Source organism: Heptranchias perlo, chromosome 6, assembly GCF_035084215.1.
Source record: "Heptranchias perlo isolate sHepPer1 chromosome 6, sHepPer1.hap1, whole genome shotgun sequence".
Taxonomy (NCBI): domain Eukaryota; kingdom Metazoa; phylum Chordata; class Chondrichthyes; order Hexanchiformes; family Hexanchidae; genus Heptranchias; species Heptranchias perlo.
Window position 1 is genome coordinate 41,722,825 of NC_090330.1, and position 20,571 is coordinate 41,743,395.

Consider the following 20,571-nt stretch of genomic DNA (forward strand, 5'->3'; position numbering starts at 1 on the left):
GGCTGGGATGCCAACAGAGGCCCGCAGGCAGGTGTTCAGGGTGGGGACACGTCGCAGAGGCGCTCCTGCTCCTTCCATAGGAAACATAGGGAACATAGGAACAGGAGTAGGCCATTCAGCCCCCCGCGCCTGCCCCGCCATTTGATAAGATCATGGCTGATCTGTGATCTAGCTCCATATACCTGCCTTTGGCCCATATCCCTTAATACCTTTGGTTGCCAAAAAGCTATCTATCTCAGATTTAAATTTAGCAATTGAGCTAGTATCAATTGCCGTTTGCGGAAGAGAGTTCCAAACTTCTACCACCCTTTGTGTGTAGAAATATTTTCTAATCGCGCTCCTGAAAGGTCTGGCTCTAATTTTTAGACTGTGCCCCCTTACTCCTAGAATCCCCAACCAGCGGAAATAGTTTCTCTCTATCCACCCTATCCGTTCCCCTTAATATCTTATAAACTTCGATCAGATCACCCCTTAACCTTCGAAACTCCAATTTGTGTAATCTCTCCTCGTAACTTAACCCTTGAAGTCTGGGTATCATTCTAGTAAACCTACGCTGCACTCCCTCCAAGGCCAATATGTCCTTCCAAAGGTGCGGTGCCCATCCACTGTTTTTAACTTTTTACCATTTAGAAAGTACCCTGTTCTATCCTTTATTGATCCAAAGTGGATGACCTCACATTTGTCTACATTGAATTCCATTTGCCACAATTTTGCCCATTCACTTAATCTATCAATATCCCTTTGTAATTTTATGTTTTCATCTACACTGCTTACAATGCCACCAATCTTTGTGTCATCGGCAAACTTAGATATGAGACTTTCTATGCCTTCATCTAAGTTCCGGCTCCATAAAAAGTTTTTCTGTCTGTTTCCTGATTGGAATGGAAGGACACATGGGTGGAGTGAGCAAGTCACAAGCTCCGTCCATTCAAATTCCGCAAAATTTGAATCAGGGTCCTAACTACGCCATTAGGACCCCAATTGTTTCAAGCAGGCGTTTCACCCACCCAGCGGTAGGCCTCTGTGAAAGTTACAGCGGGCCGATCATCCGGGTTAATGGGGGCGGTAAGGCTACTGACCCCATTTTTGATTCCTTAATACCCCGCATGGGCCAATTTTCTCAAGTGAAAATAAGCCCGATAATGATCCTCTTGCATCCACTCAACATGGGTCTTTGAAGGGAAGAAACACATTCCCACCACAAAAGCCAGAAAATTGTGCCGCACGCACAAAATGCAGCTGGCTGGAAAATCATGGGCAGAAGGAAATGGGTACAAAACAATTGTACCCAATTTTCCAATCTGTCTGCACCCATTTCGCACCTGCAAAATTGGCCTAACTGAACACAAATCTACCTTATTATGTTATTCAGAAAATGTTGGAAATGTACCACAGACTAGTCAATATCAGTAAGAGAAAGATAGGTTAACATTTTGGGTGAAGACATCACCAGAACTGATAAATAGTTAAAACATGAAACATTAACTCATCTTACAGATTCTGACTGACCTGCAGTGCATTTATGCTCCTTTCCTTTATCTCTACATATGATACTATTTTTATGATTTTAGTTTGAAAAGTTTGCAAATTATTGGCCTAGAAATTTGGGAGCACCATTTTTGAGCTTCCCCGCGCAGGGTAAATACGTGGAGAGGGAGATTGGAAGGCTGGGGGTCAGGGATTTCGGAGCCGGCAGTTCGGAGGGAGGGATGGGAGGTGGGGAGGGAGATTGGAGGGAGGGGATCTCGCAGCCGACTGTTTGGGGGTTGGGGCAGGGTGGAGGGGGAGATTGGAGGGAGGGGATCTCGAAGCCAGCAGTTAGGGGGTTGGGGCAGGGTGGAGGGGGAGATTGGAGGGAGGGGATCTCAGAGCCGGGAGCAGCAGCGATTGGGAGGGTAGTTCGGGTAAGTAACTTAACTTTTTTGTTGCAGGCATTCTGTAGGGCTGGTTTCTCTGAGGGCAGCCTGCGATTGAGCTGGCTAACTCAAGGCAAACCAATGTTGCAGTGGGGAACTCAAGCAGGTGTTAGGCCCCTATGTAAAGAGCCTAATGCCTGCATCAGGCATGGGTAAAGGACACCTCTTGTTTGCTCTTACTCAGAATGGCGAGGCGCGGACTTCCTGCTGGACGTGCATGTGGGCTTCCTGCCTGCCATTTTGAGGCCTTATATTTCTGCATAGTGCCTCAAAAATGGGTGCTACGGGGACCAATTTCTAGGCCATTATGTTTAAAAGAAAGTCCAATGGGCCCAAAATCCCTGCTGCTGGAAATACGGATGGCCAGAATACTTGGCAGCCAACTGCTTAGGACATTGACCCCCGTCCCAAAAAAGAGGAACGGGATCATTTTAATAATTGGGGTGAGTAGAAGAGACTGTGCTCTGCCCTGACTGCTTTAATCATGTCTTCTTTTTACATCTGTCTTACAGACAGAGAGCTAGGCACCAAGAACATTCGGGACCTCTCCGCACCCCCTCTCGCACAACCCCTCTCGATCCATCAAAACACAAACATGTAGTAAAATGCATGAAGAAATAGACCCCTGGAGTGCACACTGCATTAATAATAAAGCAAATAATTTCTCAACATACTATGCTTAAATTAAACTAATGCAGTTTTTCTGCATTATGGTGAGTTTTACTGGGGTCGTCATGTTTGGCTGGGGCCCCTGGGTACAGGCCCCATAGGCCCATAGGTTGATCCGCCCTGGCTCAGAAGAGAACGTGGGCATAACGCTGACCAATCTCCCCAACACAAGACCTCTGACTGCACATGAGGAGGAAACACTGGAGATCCTGAAGAGCCATATGGCTGGACTTGTTGGGGGCAGAGAGGTAAAGAAAGAAAGAAAGAGAAGAAAGAGATGAGCAGACTTTCACCACTGCCCAACCAACCTCATCCTCGCCTATTCTGTCATTTACCCTTTCCCAATCACTCGTCAACCCAGAAAAATCCACTTGAGGGATCTTGATAAATCCAATAAGGGTTTTTCATTGGGTAAGGCACAAGACATGAGAGTACTGGAGGAGTCAGAGGTCAAAGTGGAATCTGACAGCGGAGAGCAGAGCACACCAAGTACCATTGGCAGCCCTGGTCTTCAGGTAGCACATAGATGAAGCACCAGGATAGATTTAAGAACAACACAGAGAGGAACCAGGACAGTGAAAAAAAAGTACTTGTAAATACATGTGTGTACAGTGATGTGAAGTCCAGTGTTCAGAAGTATGTCTGTTCTTCCTTTAGTTTTTATGTTTGAGAGGGTGTTTGGAGGTCAGTTTGCAATGTGTCACACGGTTCCTTCTATGCATCTTTATTGCCTCCTTCAGCAGGTCTCTTCTGATACATCCTTGAGGGAGCGGTGTTATCTGTAGACTCTGATGGAAGGGTACCTCCTACTTGCTCTTCTTCTCCTTTGGTATAACTTTATCCTGTATTCCTCCATCATTTCCTCTTCATCCTGCTCCTGCTCCTGTTCTTCTTCCATCGTAAGGACCTATATAGCAATGCCCATAATAAACCCCATAGTAAGGGTTCTATGAAAGAAGGGTGGGAACAAAAAATGCTAAAAGGTAATTTGCAGAATTCTTTCTTAGCAGCACATTCACTAGGATGTTACCAAGTTTGATGAGTTAGTTATGAAGGGAAAGTTAAGAAATTAAGAACTTTTGTCACTGGATCTGAGAAAGTTGAAGGTGACCTAATAGATGTTTTCAAGTTTATGAAGGGTTATGATAGGGTGAATAGTAATAGATTTTTTCCATTGGTCGGTGAAACTTCAACAAAAGGACACAAGTTTAAGATAATCCCAAAGTTAATTAAAGATTGGGTAGACTAAAGCCATTGTTTTTCATTCTCTAGCCACCGTTTCCCACCACCGATTCCATCGATTCTTTTGCCACTGTCTGAGGCTGAAGCAGACTGTTCGCAACCTCGGCATCCTATTTGACCCTGAGCTGAGTTTCTGACCCCATATCCTCTCCATCATCAAGACCGCCTACTTCCACCTCTGTAATATCCCTCGTCTCCACCCCTGCCTCAGCCTGAAACCCTCATCCATGACTTTGTTACCTCCAGACTCGACTATTCCAATGCTCTCCTGGCCAGCCTCCCATCTTTCACTTCCATAAACTTCAGCTCATCCAAAGCTCTGCTGCTCATATCCTGACCCACGCCAAATCCCGTTCACCCATCACCCCTGTGCTTGCAGACTTACATTGGCTCCTGGTCCAGCAATGCCTCGATTTTAAAATTCTCACATTGTGTTCAAATCCCTCCAAGGCCTCACCCCCTCCCTATCTCTGTAACCTCCTTCAGCCCTACAACCCCCCGAGATTGCTGGGCTCCTCCAATTCTGGCCTCGTGCATCCCCAATTTTATTGGCTCCAATATTGGCGGCCGTGCCTTCAGCTCTCTAGGCTCAAGCTCTGGAATTCCCTCCCTAAACCTTTCTGCCTCTTGACATCTCTCTCCATGGCCTCTCTCTCCTCCTAGAAGAAGCTCCTTACAACGTACCTCTTTGACCAAGCTTATGGTCACCTGTCCTAATATCCCCTTATGTAGTTCGGTGTTAAATTTTGTTTGGTAACGCTCCTGTGAAGCAACTTGGGACTTTTTACTACGTTAAAGGCACTATATAAATACTAGTTGTTATTGTTGTTGAGCAGATTCTGGGAGTCCCACGGTGCCAGCGAAAGTATGGTGAAATGGAACTTCTGGTAGCCTGTATTCAAAGATGCAGACCCTGTCCCAAATCCCAGAGAACAGGCATTTGTGTGGTTGAAGCGAGTTGCTGGTGCCTGCAAGGGGTAGTTCAGAGGCACCTGCCTCGACCAGTCCTTGTGAGGCAGAATGGCACACAGCCTGGGAATTCCCCCAGACAGGCTAATTTGACATGGGGGAAAGGGTGGATGTTGCATTAGTTTCCTCCCCCCTCCAACCCCCAACCTGAATTTAGGACAGGGCTTGGAACTGGGCAGAATCCTGGCAGAAACGAGTTCTATTTGATCTTCTGGTCCTTTGACTGGCAATCCACCACACCAACACCTATAGCCCAAGTGGAAATTCCCCAGGAATTCCACCCATTACATCCTTCATAGGCCTTAATGGAGCTTGTGAGAGTTCCGTAGAGACCCCAGAAAAGACTTTAGACCCTGCACAAGCTGTGAGCCACTCTGCCTTACAATGGTGGATTGGAGCAGGACCCTTGAAGTGCCCTGGCAGACACCTGCTGCGGCTTCCCGACTACACAGATGATCTCATTCCTCGGATTTGGGACGGGTCTGTGTCTTTGTGGTTAGGCAGGCAAGAGTTCTGCTCTTCTGCACCACCGACTGCAGATGTGACTCCCAGAATTTCAGCGAACTGTCTTTGTCTTCAAATCCCTCCATGGCCATGCCCCACCCTATCAGCCTTACATCCCTCCCACAACCTTAGGTCATCCAATGCAAGACTTTTATGCATCCCTCCTCCCTTCATCCCACCACCAGTGCCAGAGCAATCAACCAACTTGACCCTATTCTCTGGAACTCTCTCCTAAACCCCACCACCTCTCCTAGTCTCTCTCCACCTTTAAAAATCTCCACAAATCCCATCTTTTCAACCAAGTTATTGGTCACCGCTCCTAACTTTCATACGATGTGAATAGAAGATCGGGATAACCCTGTGGAAATTCAGAGCCATAATCTTCAATAGGTAAATAGTAAACATTTAACGATGTAAAAAATTGAATTATTTCACTTTAAATGATTATTACTCATTGAGAGCACAGTCATGAAATGTAATAATCCTTTCAGTTGGGTTTTTAAAACATGATGGGGTAGATTTTAACGTTCACCACCGGATGGAAAGCTGGTGGTGGTGGATCTGCCGCCTGATATACATCCCGTCTGACTTACCTTTCCAATGACTTCAGCGGGGGGGGGGGGCGTCCAAAACTAGAGGTCATAAACAAAAATAGTTACTAATAAATCCAATAGAGAATTCAAGAGAAACTTCTTTACCCAAAGAGTGGTAAGAATGTGGAACGAGCTACCACAAGGAGTAGTTGAAGCAAATAGTATAGATGCATTTAAGGGGAAGCTAGATAAGCACATGAGGGAGAAAGGAATAGAAGGATAGCCTGATAGGGTTAGGCGAAGTAGGGAGGGAGGAGGTTCGTGTGGAGCATAAACGCCAGCATAGACCAGTTGGGCCGAATGGCCTGTTTCTGTGCTGTAGTTTTGATGTAATTCGATGTATCAACTACTATCAGTTTTTCACCCTGTGGTGAAAATTAAAATCCAGCCCAATATGTGTCCTTTGCTTCACTATGAATATTATTTGACTGACATTTTTCCTTTTAAGTCAGTAATCTGACTTTTAACTCAGAATCCGGACAACAAGCTTGTGAAATGCACAATTTCTGACCAAGAAAAAATACCCTCTTGCTTACCTTCTTTGGGAAAAGTGACAAATGTGCTCACACTGTGTGCATTCACTTTTTCTCCCCTTTGATTAGCCAGTCACCCACATCTTTTTATGATAAATCATAATTCAATTCCCTATTTGGAATTGCGAAATTGAATCCTGAAATCCAGGGATCGCAATTGGTATCTGTGATTGGATACCCTAGCTCTGTACTGGCTGATGAGGCGTAACATCTTGTGCTGTGAGAAACAATGGCAGCCAGAACTGCCAGTGGAAACCATTTACACTACTGTTATAGTGCTAGTGCCTCTAGAGATACTAGGGAAACAGGGGGGAAAAATTGGTTAAGGGTCCGTTCTGGGCAATGTTAACACGATGCGCTAACACCCCGTGACCGACAGACCCTGGGCAGGGAAGACACAAGTTTGGTCCCAGGAGAGCACTTACCTGCAATCGGCATTCCTTTCCAGGCCTTGCACATGGAATCAATGCAATTTGCACTTTCCACCACCAGGGGGAGCTCAATCTCTTAAGGGAGAATTTTTCTTTGAAATCTCTTAAAGGTAGCTTGTACCTGTTATTTGCTGAAAATAACAGTCTACTGTCTGCATGGAGTCTGAACAGAGATCAGACATTGCACACGTAAAACACAGATGCAGATCGCATCCCTATGATTCTATGATTACACACTGATGAGTTATGTTAAAACATTGAATAAAGGTTGCGCACTACTAAATCCCACATCCTCCATTCTGCACACCAGACCTCACCAATCTGCCAATCTGAGTTGGTACCAGGCCTGTGAGAGCGCATGCACCAACGTTCTCTGCTGATGCACTAGAGACCTTGGGTGTAAGAGGTGGACAGAAGGAGGGACATTCTATGTCCGCGGGTGGTGGGGTTTCAAGAGGCCCTCCAGCCATATACTCAAAAGGGAGGCAGCGGGGAACGAAGTAAATGCCAGGCTCACAGCATCATGAACATGGATGCAGTGCAGGAAGAAGTTCAATGCTTTGACATGAGTGGTCAAAGTGAGTGAGGTCAACTGTCAAGTGGTGTCTCCTACCAACTGCACCACGCATTACACCCCCCATCACCCACATACCAACAAACTCTTTCCATCAGTACTCAGCTCTTCCAATCAGATGCTTCCTCTCGCCCTTACACATTACCACTGTTTCAAGCCACCCACCCACAACTCATAGGTCACTCACACTGGCAGCTATTCAACTATGACAGGCACATCACCCAGGCACACATCCCGCTTTCTTGCAGGAGAAGCTGGCACATGTTAGGAGGCAGCAAGTGACGGTGGCATTTTGCCCCTCAAGCTTGTTCCACCATTCGATCAGATCAGGGTGGACCTGTGACCTAACTCCATATACCCGCCTTAGCCCCATATCCGTTAATACCCTTGGTTTACAGAAATCTATCAATTTCAGATTTAGAATTCTCAAGTGAGCTAGCATCAACTGCCGTTTGTAGAAGAGCATTCCAAACTTCTCCCACCCTTTGCATGTAGAGGTGTTTCCTAACTTCACTCCTGGCTCTAAATGTTAGGCTATGTCCCCGTGTCCTAGTATTTAAGTGTAGCAGACCTCCAAAAACAATTACAAATGTCTGGGCAGCCAGAAGCAATAATCCAGCCACTAACCTGTAAATCCTGCATGGTTCCTTTAAATAGCACCGGAGGGGTGTCCTCCAGGCACTCTAAGACATGGTCAGATGGTCCGGGTTAAGACTGTGCATTGAGTTGAGCATTAAGCCCCAAAATGGTGTCTATCATTTTAAACTGTACACTGATTGAAGCCATTTTCTCCCTACTTTACATGATTCCAGCATTCGTTATCTGCGCCTGCAGATGGCATCTGGCGCACGTCACGCAGGAAATGTGCATGCGCATCCAGGACGCCATCTTGGATGTCGGAGAGGTCGTGTAGCGCTGAAACAATGGGTGCTACACGGCCCTATTTAGCGCCTCATGTTTCTTTAGATGGATCCTGGTGCCTTGGAGGAAGTAGCGTCACTTTATTTACCTTACACAGATTATAATAACTGATACTGCATACATACCATCAGAAAGTAATTGTCAATCCAGTTCCAAACTTCTTTAGTGCCTATGGATCCAAGCCATGGATCACGGTAAACATACTTCGTAGCAGTGACGCCGATATTTGTAACAGCAGGATGTGAAATAGCAAAAGGCAGGCTGACGTACTGCATGAAGAACCAAAGAAACAAGTCTTACTCCACCACTAAATGCATTCTGCATATCCAGATGTTTGAAACTTAACTCTATTAATAATTTAAATCTAGTTTTATAAACTCACCAATCCTATACAGATACAAAAAAGCTGGGCCATGTCTGTGTATGCAACTGAGTACAATCCACCAATCAGAGTATAAAAAACTGCTATCATTGCAGAAATAAGAATGGACAAGTGAACGTTGATCTCGAAAATCACACTCAATGATGAACCTAAAGGAGAACATATTTATTAGTTAGGAATTTGGATGCAATCGGTGGCAACTAAAGTAAGAGTTGATTCAGCTTTAAGTATCCATGGGATTCAGTTCTTGGGTATCAACTGATAAAGCCCTTAAAGGAATTATTTTTCATGCAAGCTAAAACGTCAAGAGAAGCAGAAGTTTCCAGTCAGCAGAAGTTTGTTAAGCCATTCAATGAAAGAACAGACAAAGGACAGGTCTAGCAACCCAAAACTGGGTTAAGGGCAGTCAGCAGCAGCAGCATTGTATACCACCACAATCTAACCTCATGCCCTGCACATCCCTCACTCTTCCATCATCATTAAGCTGGAAGACCAACCTTGGTTCAATAGGGAGTGCAGAAGGATATGCCAGGAATAATATCCTTACCTTAGAGTGGGGTCCCAACCTAGTGAAAATTGAGTGAGTTCTATAATGGCTGGGGGATCCATCCCACCAGTTTACTGTGAAGGTGAAAATCACCCATGATAAATCTAACCCAGCCAGTTACCACCCTATCAGCCTCCTTCCAATCATCAGTAATTTGATGGAAGGAGTCATCAATAGTGCCATCAAGTGACACCTGCTCATTGATTCTCAGTTCGGGTTCCATCAGGACTACTTGGCTCCAGACCTCATTATAGTCTTGATACAGACATGAATACAAGAGTTGAATGCCAGAGGAGAGGTGAGAGTAGATGCCCTTAACATCAAGGCAGCATTTCAGTTAGAATGGCACCAAGGAGCATTTGCAAAACTGAAATCACTGGGGGTCAATTGGAAAACTCTGCAATGACTGGAGTATACCTGACGCAAAGGAAGATGGTTGTGGTTGTCAGAGATCAATTATTGCAGCCCAAGGACATTGTTACAGGAGTTCCTCAGGGAAGCATTCTCAGACCAACCATCTTTAACTGCTCCATTGATAACTTTCCCTCTTTTATAAGGTCAGAGTGGGGCTGTTTGCTGATGATTCCGCAGCATTAAGCTTCATTCACAACTTCTCTGAAAATGAAACAAACTGTGCCAGCCTACAGCAAAACCTGAATAATATCCAGGATTGGGCTGACAAGTGGCAGATAAAATTCATGCCACATCAATGCCAGGTACTACTATCTTAATATAGAAGCAGTCCAACCATCTCTGCCTGACCTTCAAAAGCTGCCACCATCAACATTTTGGGAGTTACCAGTGATCAGAAACTTAACTGGATCTGCCATATCAATACTATGACTACAAGAAAAGGACAAAGGTTCACAAGAGACAAGTGGCTCACTTCCTAACCTCCCAAAGGAACATAGGAACAGGAGTAGGCCATTCAGCCCCTCGAGCCTGTTCTGACATTCAATTAGATCATGGTTGATCTGTATCTTAATTCCATTTACCCACCTTGATTCTGTAACTCTTAATACCCTTGCCGAATAACCTATCAACCTCAGTTTTGAAATTTTCAATTGACCTAGCCTCAACAGCTTTGGGGGAAGACAGTTTCAGATTTCCATTACCCTTTGTGTGAAGAAGTGCTTCTTGACATCACCCTTGAACTACCTAGCCCTAATTTTAAGGTTATGGCCCCTTGTTCTGGACTTCCCCACCAGAGGAAATAGTTTCTCTCTGTTTACCCTATCAAATCCTTTAATCATCTCAAAAACCTCCACTAGGTCATCCCTTAATCTTCTATACTCAAGGGAATACAAGCCTAGTTTATGCAACCTGTCATAATTCAACCCTTTTGGGGTTCATTCTGGTGAATCTGCGCTGTACCCTCTTTAAGGGTACGGTAGCATAGTGGTTATGTTACTGGACTAGTAATCCAGAGGCCCGGGCTAAAATCCGGAGTCATGAGTTCAAATCCCGCAACGGCAGCTAGCGAATTTAAATTCAATTAATTAATTAAATTCAATTAATTCAATAAATAAAAAATCTGGAATTAAAACACTAGCATCAATAATGGTGGCCATGAAACGACCGGATTGTCGTAAAAACCCATCTGGTTCACTAATGTCCTTGAGGGAAGGAAACCTGCCGTCCTTACCCGGTCAGGCCGATATGTGACTCCAGACCCACAGCAATGTGGTTGATTCTTAATTGCCCTCTGAAATGGCCCAGCAAGCCACTCAGTTGTAGAATCTCGCTACGAAAAGTCATAATAAGAATAAAACCGGACGGACCACTAGGCACCGGACACGACAACGGCAAACCAAGCCCAGTCGACCCTGGCAAGGTCCTCCTTATGAACATCTGGGGACTTGTGCCAAAATTGGGAGAGCTGTCCCACAGACTAGTCAAGCAATAACCTGACATAGCCATACTCACAGAATCATACCTTTCAGCCAACGTCCCAGACTCTTCCATCACCATCCCTGGGTATGTCCCACCAGCAGGACAGACCCACCAGAGGTGGCGGTACAGTGATATACAGTCAGGAGGGAGTGGCCCTGGGAGTCCTCAACATTGACTCTGGACCCCATAAAATCTCATAGCATCAGGTCAAACATGGGCAAGGAAACCTCCTGCTGATTACCACCTACCGCCCTCCCTCAGCTGATGAAACAGTCCTCCTCCATGTTGAACACCACTTGGAGGAAGCACTGAGGGTAGCAAGGGCACAAAATGTACTCTGGGTGGGGGACTTCAATGTCCATCACCAAGAGTGGCTCGGTAGCACCACTACTGACCGAGCTGGCCGAGTCCTGAAGGACATAGCTGCCAGACTAGGCCTGCGGCAGGTGGTGAGCGAACCAACACGAGAGAAAAACTTACTCGACCTCGTCCTCACCAATCTACCTGTCGCAAATGCATCTGTCCATGACAGTATTGGTAGGAGTGACCACCGCACAGTCCTCGTGGAGATGAAGTCCCGTCTTCGCACTGAGGACACCATCCAACGTGTTGTGTGGCACTACCACCGTGCTAAATGGGATAGATTCAGAACAGATCTAGCAGCTCAAAACTGGGCATCCATGAGGCATTGTGGGCCATCAGCAGCAGCAGAATTGTATTCCAGCACAATCTGTAACCTCATGGCCCGGCATATTCCTCACTCTACCATTACCAACAAGCCAGGGGATCAACCCTGGTTCAATGAGGAGTGTAGAAGAGCATGCCAGGAGCAGCACCAGGCGTACCTAAAAATGAGGTGCCAACCTGGTGAAGCTACAACTCAGGACTACATGCGTGCTAAACAGCGGAAGCAACATGGTATAGACAGAGCTAAGCGATTCCACAACCAACGGATCAGATCAAAGCTCTGCAGTCATGCCACATCCAGTCATGAATTAAACAACTAACGGGAGGAGGAGGCTCTGCAAACATCCCCATCCTCAATGATGGCGGAGTCCAGCACTTGAGTGCAAAAGACAAGGCTGAAACGTTTGCAACCATCTTCAGCCAGAAGTGCTGAGTGGATGATTCATCTCGGCCTCCTCCCAGTATCCCATGACAGAAGCCAGTCTTCAGCCAATTCGATTCACTCCACGTGATATCAAGAAACAGCTGAGTGCACTGGATACAGCAAAGGCTATGGGCCCCGACAACATCCCAGCTGTAGTGCTGAAGTCTTGTGCTCCAGAACTAGCTGCGCCTCTAGCCAAGCTGTTCCAGTACAGCTACAACACTGGCATCTACCCGACAATGTGGAAAATTGCCCAGGTATGTCCTGTCCACAAAAAGCAGGACAAATCCAATCCGGCCAATTACCGCCCTATCAGTCTACTCTCAATCATCAGCAAAGTGATGGAAGGTGTCGTCGACAGTGCTATCAAGCAGCACTTACTCACCAATAACCTGCTCACTGATGCTCAGTTTGGGTTCCGCCAGGACCATTCGGCTCCAGACCTCATTACAGCCTTGGTCCAAACCTGGACAAAAGAGCTGAATTCCAGAGGTGAGGTGAGAGTGATTGCCCTTGACATCAAGGCAGCATTTGACCGAGTGTGGCACCAAGGAGCCCTAGTAAAATTGAAGTCAATGGGAATCAGGGGGAAAACTCTCCAGTGGCTGGAGTCATACCTAGCACAAAGGAAGATGGTAGTGGTTGTTGGAGGCCAATCATCTCAGCCCCAGGACATTGCTGCAGAAGTTCCTCAAGGCAGTGTCCTAGGCCCAACTATCTTCAGCTGCTTCATCAATGACCTTCCCTCCATCGTAAGGTCAGAAATGGGGATGTTCGCTGAAGATTGCACAGTGTTCAGTTCCATTCGCAACCCCTCAAATAATGAAGCAGTCCGAGCCCGCATGCAGCAAGACCTGGACAACATCCAGGCTTGGGCTCATAAATGACAAATAACATTCGCTCCAGATAAGTGCCAGGCAATGACCATCTCCAACAAGAGAGAGTCTAACCACCTCCCCTTGACATTCAACGGCATTACCATCGCCGAATCCCCCACCATCAACATCCTGGGGGTCACCATTGACCAGAAACTTAACTGGACCAGCCATATAAATACTGTGGCTACGAGAGCAGGTCAGAGGCTGGGTATTCTGCAGCGAGTGACTCACCTCCTGACTCCCCAAAGCCTTTCCACCATCTACAAGGCATAAGTCAGGAGTGTGATGGAATACTCTCCACTTGCTTGGATGAGTGCAGCTCCAACAACACTCAAGAAGCTCGACACCATCCAAGATAAAGCAGCCCTCTTGATTGGCACTCCATCCACCACCCTAAACATTCACTCCCTTCACCACCGGCGCACAGTGGCTGCAGTGTGCACCATCCACAGGATGCACTGCAGCAACTCGCCAATGCTTCTTCGACAGCACCTCCCAAACCCATGACCTCTACCACCTAGAAGGACAAGGGCAGCAGGCACATGGGAACAACACCACCTGCACGTTCCCCTCCAAGTAACACACCATCCCGACTTGGAAATATATTGCCGTTCCTTCATCGTCGCTGGGTCAAAATCCTGGAACTCCCTTCCTAACAGCACTGTGGGAGAACCGTCACCACACGGACTGCAGCGGTTCAAGAAGGCGGCTCACCACCACCTTCTCAAGGGCAATTAGGGATGGGCAATAAATGCCGGCCTCGCCAGCGACGCCCACATCCCATGAACGAATTTTTTAAAAAGGCCAAAATATCCTTCCTGAGGTTCATGCCCAGAACTGAATGCAATACCTTCAGATGGGGTCTAACCAGAGGTTTGTATAACTGTAACATAACTTCTACCCCTTTGTATTCTAGCCCCCTTGAGATAAAGGCCAACATTCCATCAGCCTTTTTAATTATTTTTTGTACCTGTCCACTGGCTTTTAGTGATTTCTGTACATGGTCCCTTAAATCTCTCCGCTGCTCCACAGTTCCTAGCTTCTCACCATCTAGAAAATATTTTGATCTACTTTTCTTAGGTTCAAAGTGGTTAACCCACAGTTCCCCACATTAAACTCCATCTGCCACAGTTTTGCCCACTCACTCAGTCTATCAATGTCCCTTTGCAATGTTCTGCTCCCATCTACACTATTTACTGTGCCACCTAACTTGGTGCCATCAGCAAACTTGGATATACGGCACTCTATTCCTTCGTTTAAGTCATTTATAAATATAGTGAAAATCTGAGGCTGCAGTACAGATCCCTGGGGGACATCACTACTCACATTCTGCCAATTTAAGTTCATACCCACTATCCCTACTCTCTGCCTCCTACCTCCTAACTAATTCCCTACCCATGTCAATAGGTTACCTCCAATCCCATGCGCTCTCATTTTTTTTAACAATCTCTTGTGTCGAACCTTATCAAATGTCTTCTGAAAGTCCATATAAATAACATCCATTGACACTCCCATATCTATCATGTTTGTTACTGCCTCAAAAAATTCAACTAAGTTTGTTAGATATGACTTACCCATTAGAAATCCGTGCTGGCTCTCTCTGATCAGCTCATATTTGTCCACGTGCTCAGTCCTCTGTCCAGAATAACAGATTCTAGTAACTTCCCCACAACAGACGTTAGACTAATAGGCCTATAATTTCCTAGTTTATCTCTCCTACCCTCCTTTCCACCATCTAAAGGCCCATGGTAATTGTGTAATAGAATACTTGCCACTTGCCTGGATAGGTGTGGCTGCAACAACAGTCAAAAACTTTGACACCATCCAGAACAGAGCGGTTCATTTGAATGGTGTCCCTGCCATTGGACTCACTATTCACCCTCTCCATCACCGGCACACTGTGGCTGCAGTATGTACTATCTATAGAATACACTTCAACCACTCACCAAGGTTACTACGACAGCACCTCGCAGTCCTGCAACCTCTACCACCAAGAAGGACAAGAACAGCGATGTCATGGGTACACCATCACGTGCAAATTCCCAATTTAAGTCACACACCATTCTGATTTGGACACATATCGCCATTGTCTTCATTGTCGCCTGGTCAATATCCTGGAATTCTCTTCCTGATGTCATCATGGGAGCACTATCACCACAAGGACTGCAGCAGTTCAAGGAGAAAGCCCAGCACCGCCTTCTCAGAGCAACTAAGGAAGGGCAATAAATGCGACTTTGCCAGCAAATCCCACACCATGAGAACAAAAAAATGTTCACTTGGGAAGGTATTGGATGGTGAGTGATGCATGTGGAGCCATACTTCAGCAAGGAGTTAACATCTTCACGAGAGGATTAGGGAGAAAACTGGAGAAAAAAAAGACAAACAAAATCTTGCCTTTAGGTACCTGGTCAGGGATACCACAGCAATTTAAAGTGGAATATTTTCACCTCAAGTTTCTATAGAGGTGACAAAACACAGACTGGGCTTATCTTCTGGTGAAATAAGTAAATGCCTTTCTTCTAAGTCATCTTATATATTACACATTAATTGATAGCCTTCAATAATAGTTGGAAAGCATGGTATTTACTGTAATTTTGTGTGTTGGGTTTATTATCTGTCTTTTAGAATCAATATAAGAGCAATACTTTTGATTGTTACATATCCCCTCTCCGGTAGCCTACTAATATTTATCCTTTTTCTCTGCACAAAGGAAACAGGCAGACTGCAGAATATGGCTTATTATACACCACATCAGAAACCATGCACACAATCCTCACAATTATACAACACACTTAACAGAGAAGTCTGAGACACACAAGTTAGTGAATCATCAGCATGTAAGCATGCTCTGTCTGAGGATAAACTGGAGAGGTCAATGAGAGTTTGAAGGCATCCTTAAAACAAAGTCACGACTGAAGGACAGGCAAGGGTATGGTGTTCAGTGGGCCTGTCTTCAAAGTAAGAGCATTGGAGAACCAACAAGATATTCGCAATTTTGTGGCAACCATGAATACTATAATGGACAAGAGGCCGGGAAGAATGAAACAATTATCTCATGGCTGAATACTTCCATCTCTGATACTAAGGATTTCCTGCACTGGCACCTGTCATGGTGGGAATGTCAACCAACACCTGTGTGAGCCAAGTGTCCAAGGGAGGGACAAGCCGGTCAGTTCAAATAAAAACATCTTGTGGGATTTGTTGAAACTGTTTGATTGGCAACTTTTTTGAATTTAACAGGCAGTTTTTTAAGTTTCTTAAGTCCTGCTCATTTTCTGGAAAGTATTTCTCAGTGTGGCCAGTTCAATCGGGGGAAGGACTTAACTGTTCCCGTCAGATGGGAAACTGAAAGGAAAATTGAGTGGTGTGTAAAACGACCGATCGGTTAGCCTGTTTCCGGCCTGGAGGGAACAGTTCAAATAGACCCTGGAGAGTTTGACCGGAGCCTTGGAGATTAATAGTCAAGTCACATAGCTTCCATGAATGGCAAGAAGAGGAAAATAACTATCAGGTAAGAATATTTAGTTCAGTATAGAATTTGCTACGATTTGTTAATTTCTACCTAATCGAGGACGAAGTTAAGTTCAATAATTGTAAATTCTAGGTTATGTCACTGCTGCTGTTCACTTATTCTTTTACTGTTTAATAAATTTGGTTGTCAGTTAAAACCTAAGCCACAATCTACTGTGATGTTTATTCTGCTGCCTTCTGAAGTCGAGGATATATCGTGTAAGGGCATGTGATAAAACTAGCAAGCCAATGGAGAGGGTTCTCTTTTTGATCCCCGGGCATTCCATTAATTTACTTGGAATCTGATTAAAGGAAGCTCTCTCTAGAACATAGCAAGTGAAGGCTTACCTAGAGGAGTAGTTTGAGATGCTAAACCCCCCAAAAAATCTACAGTAAAAAACATAAAAACATAACAAGGAATATCGCTTCAAAATGCTTTAACTCACATGAGGTTCAGCATCCAAGGTGAATTATAATCAGGACCGGATGGTTTTAAAGACAGGATGGAAGCAAATATGAGGAAGCGTTTCTCTAACTAATTGAATGCTATGTTCCGATTCTCCTATTGATTTGCTGAATTATGCAGCCTGTTTACACTAAGCTTGAAATTCCAAGCTTGACCTATAGCTGATGTGCACAAGCCAGTTCAGTATCCAGAAACTGCAGTGCAGCTACAATTATTTGTATGCCTATTCAATGATGGTCTTTAATGTTTGTCCCTACAACACTTTTGGGAAACCTTTACTGCCATTGCAACCCATGTCGGAAATTGGGAACATCGTACATGCTAATTGATTTTGTTGTTGGTTTAAAATAATTGTTTCCAGATATTAGTAAACTGTGGGCAAAATTACTGTCACTGGGAAATTCACCCCCAATGCTAGTTTGGCTAACTAAGTTTTTTTATACATTGACTTTCCTCTTTAATGTTCAATATTTAATTTATATTTTGTTTCCTTCACCCACATTCCCTCCTGTTATTCCAAGTGAATCTCTTATAAATCAGCTCTTTATGCACAGGTAGAAATGGAATTCTAGGCATGTTGCAAGCTGCTTAAATTTCTTATTTTATAATGCTGAATTATATAATCAAAGCAGTAGAGTTCAGGTCAGAGGAAGTCATGCTTAAAGTGCACAGTGCTCTGTTCACACCAAACCTTCAGCACCGTGCCTGCTTCTGATCTAAAGAAGTAAATGAAGTGCTTGAGATGGTGCAGAGAAGAGCCATCAGATTGATGCCCAGTATTAGATGACTGAGTTATGAGGAAAGTTGGACTATTCTACCGTGAAAGGAGACAACTGAGAGGTGGCCTCACAGAGGTACATAATTTAGTAAAATGATACAGAAAAGATATACCTGGAACATGACTTCAAATTAAACCATAACAGTAGGACAAGGTGGCACAAGTTCACCCTAGTGAAAGGAAAATTTAGTTCTGATGTCTGGACGTTTTTCTTCACGCAAGGAATGATCAACATATGGAATGGACTTCTGGGTAGGGAAATGGAAGCAAAAGTCCTGAAATCATTTAAGGAACAATTGGATCACATGATGGGGGCAGTAGGTTTTTTTTCTGGATGAACGAGCAGGGATGAGCCAAATGACCTTTTTCCTCGTGACTATCTTGTGAACTCTTAACTTCTTGTCTGCTGAAATCTCTGTTCTTGGCAACTTGAATGTACACCATTAGCAATGGCTTTATTTCTCTTCTACTGATCAGGCTGACACTAACGCCCAGTCCTTTGCTATCCTAAATGACCTTGGGAAACTCATCAGTTAGCTTATCCGCATTGTGGTGCAGCTGTATAATTCAACTAACTTGCTATATCTTTTCCTCACTTCTGATTCTATTTTCACGCTGCGCCTGCTTCCTCAACAGTAAACTCTTCTGATCACTGTCTTATGTCCACATCTTGTAGAACACCCTGCACCAAATTACACTTTAAATTAGTCCATCATATTTGGTGCTATAGATAAGCCAATACAAATTGTCTTCAAGTATTCTTTACTCTGGTGCTTTAGTCATCTGCTCCTTTTATCTTTTATCTTCTGATATTATTGTAGCTACCTTGAGAGTTTCTGCATTTTATTCCTTGACATCCATTTGATATTGCATCATGGTTCAATTATGCCTGCCATTTTTCTATCTTTTGTAAAATTTTGCCTACCATACCTGGCATCTCAATCAATCTGAAGTAATAATCAGCCAATTTTATCTGTGCTTGTAACATCTGTAAATCCACTATCAGAATTACCAATAGAACATTATTGAATAACTTCAACTGTTGTCTTCACATCCCCCCACCCAAGTAACTATTCTTTTTGGTTTCTTGCAACAAAGTTTTTCATAGCTTCTGTGAATTCTCCTTTCCATTCTCTTCCATCATGATATTCAATTGCCAGCTGCTCTGAAGAGAAAGCTGTCATTTTTGGTTCTTTTCTTATCTCTATTTTCTTCTCCAACTGTAACCTTTTTGTGTTTGGTAAAGAAACTTTTTCAATTGATCTATTTTGTTCTACCATTATGACCAACATCACGATCACAAAATTTATCAGATCCTCTGTTGTCTGAACTATAAGATCTCTGGTCCTTGCCATTATCCCCAAATTCAAGATGTACGCCTCTAAATGCATCCCTGCCCTGTACAATCTCTTTGATCTCACTTACCCGCAGTCCATCTTTTATTCTCCTTGCTCATGTTCACCCTGTCCTTAAGGAAAGCTAATGCCCCTTACCTTTCATAGGCACTTTCTAAGGTTATAGAAGATGCTGTTAACTTTCAAATTAACCTTCACCTTGAAAGTTCTGCACAAATCCAGGGTTGTCAATATTATTTTCAGCATTACTGTTTCACTGGTGATCTTGTTACCTCTAGGAATCTACTCCTAGATGAATCATTTGTCATTGCCTATCTGGTTCCGGGTCTAGAACCATTGACTTCTAAATATGTTACCATTATCCTGCCACAAAGCTACATTCATGGCTATCTAGGTTCCTCTCAAATAGTTATATAAGTGCTGTGGTTGATGACTCATCATTTGACTGATTCTCCCATCAACTTCGGGATACCCTAGGGCTTTTTCTTCTCTTTCACTCAGTTCTTTCTTCATAACAATGATCTCTCCCTATTCATCATCCAACCCTATCCATTCTTTTGATGATGATTCCAATTTGTGTTCATCAAACAGATAGTAAGAGGAGGAGTGGGGCCGACTAGGGGGAAAAGAAAGGAGATCTACGCATAGAGGCAGAGGGCATGGCCGCGGTACTAAATGAATACTAGGCATCTGTCTTTACCAAGGAAGAAGATGCTTCCAAAGTCACAGTAAAAGAGGAGGTAGCTGAGATATTGGATGGGCTAAAAGAGGAAGTACTGGAAAGGATGGCTGTACTTAAAGTAGATAAGTCCCCCTGTCCGGATGGGATGCATCCTACGTTGTTGAGGGAAGTAAGGGTGGAAATTGCAGAGGTACTGGCCACAATCTCTCAATAATCCTTCGATACGAGGGTGATGCCAGAGGACAGGAGAATTGCAAATGTTATACCCTTGTTCAAAAAAGGGTGTAAGGATAAACCCAGCAACTACATACCAGTCAGTTTAACCTTGGTGATGGGGAAGCTTTTAGAAAGGATAATCTTGGAAAAAATTAACAGTCACTCGGACAATTGTGGATTAATAAAGGAAAGCCAGCAGAGATTTGTTAAAGGCAAATCATGTCTAACCAACTTGATTGAGTTTTTTGATGAGGTAACAGAAAGGGTTGATGAGGGTAAGGTAGTTGATGTGGTGTATATGGACTTTCAAAAGGCTTTTGATAAAGTGCCACATAATAGGCTTGTCAACAAAAGTGAAGCCCATGGAATAAAAGGGGCAGTGGCAGCATGGATTTGAAAAT

At 44.4% G+C, this 20,571-nt stretch overlaps 1 protein-coding gene across 1 annotated transcript in view; it reads right to left on the bottom strand.

The window, feature by feature from the left end:
- Positions 1–20,571, bottom strand: part of LOC137322508 (high-affinity choline transporter 1-like) — a 71,185-nt gene that overhangs the window by 15,799 nt on the left and 34,815 nt on the right. The window contains exons 4-5 of the mRNA XM_067985435.1: positions 8,735–8,883; positions 8,478–8,621 (exon numbers count right to left, since the gene is read on the bottom strand). Of these exons, the coding sequence (XP_067841536.1) occupies positions 8,478–8,621; positions 8,735–8,883 (293 nt within the window). The remainder of the gene's footprint in view (positions 1–8,477; positions 8,622–8,734; positions 8,884–20,571) is intronic.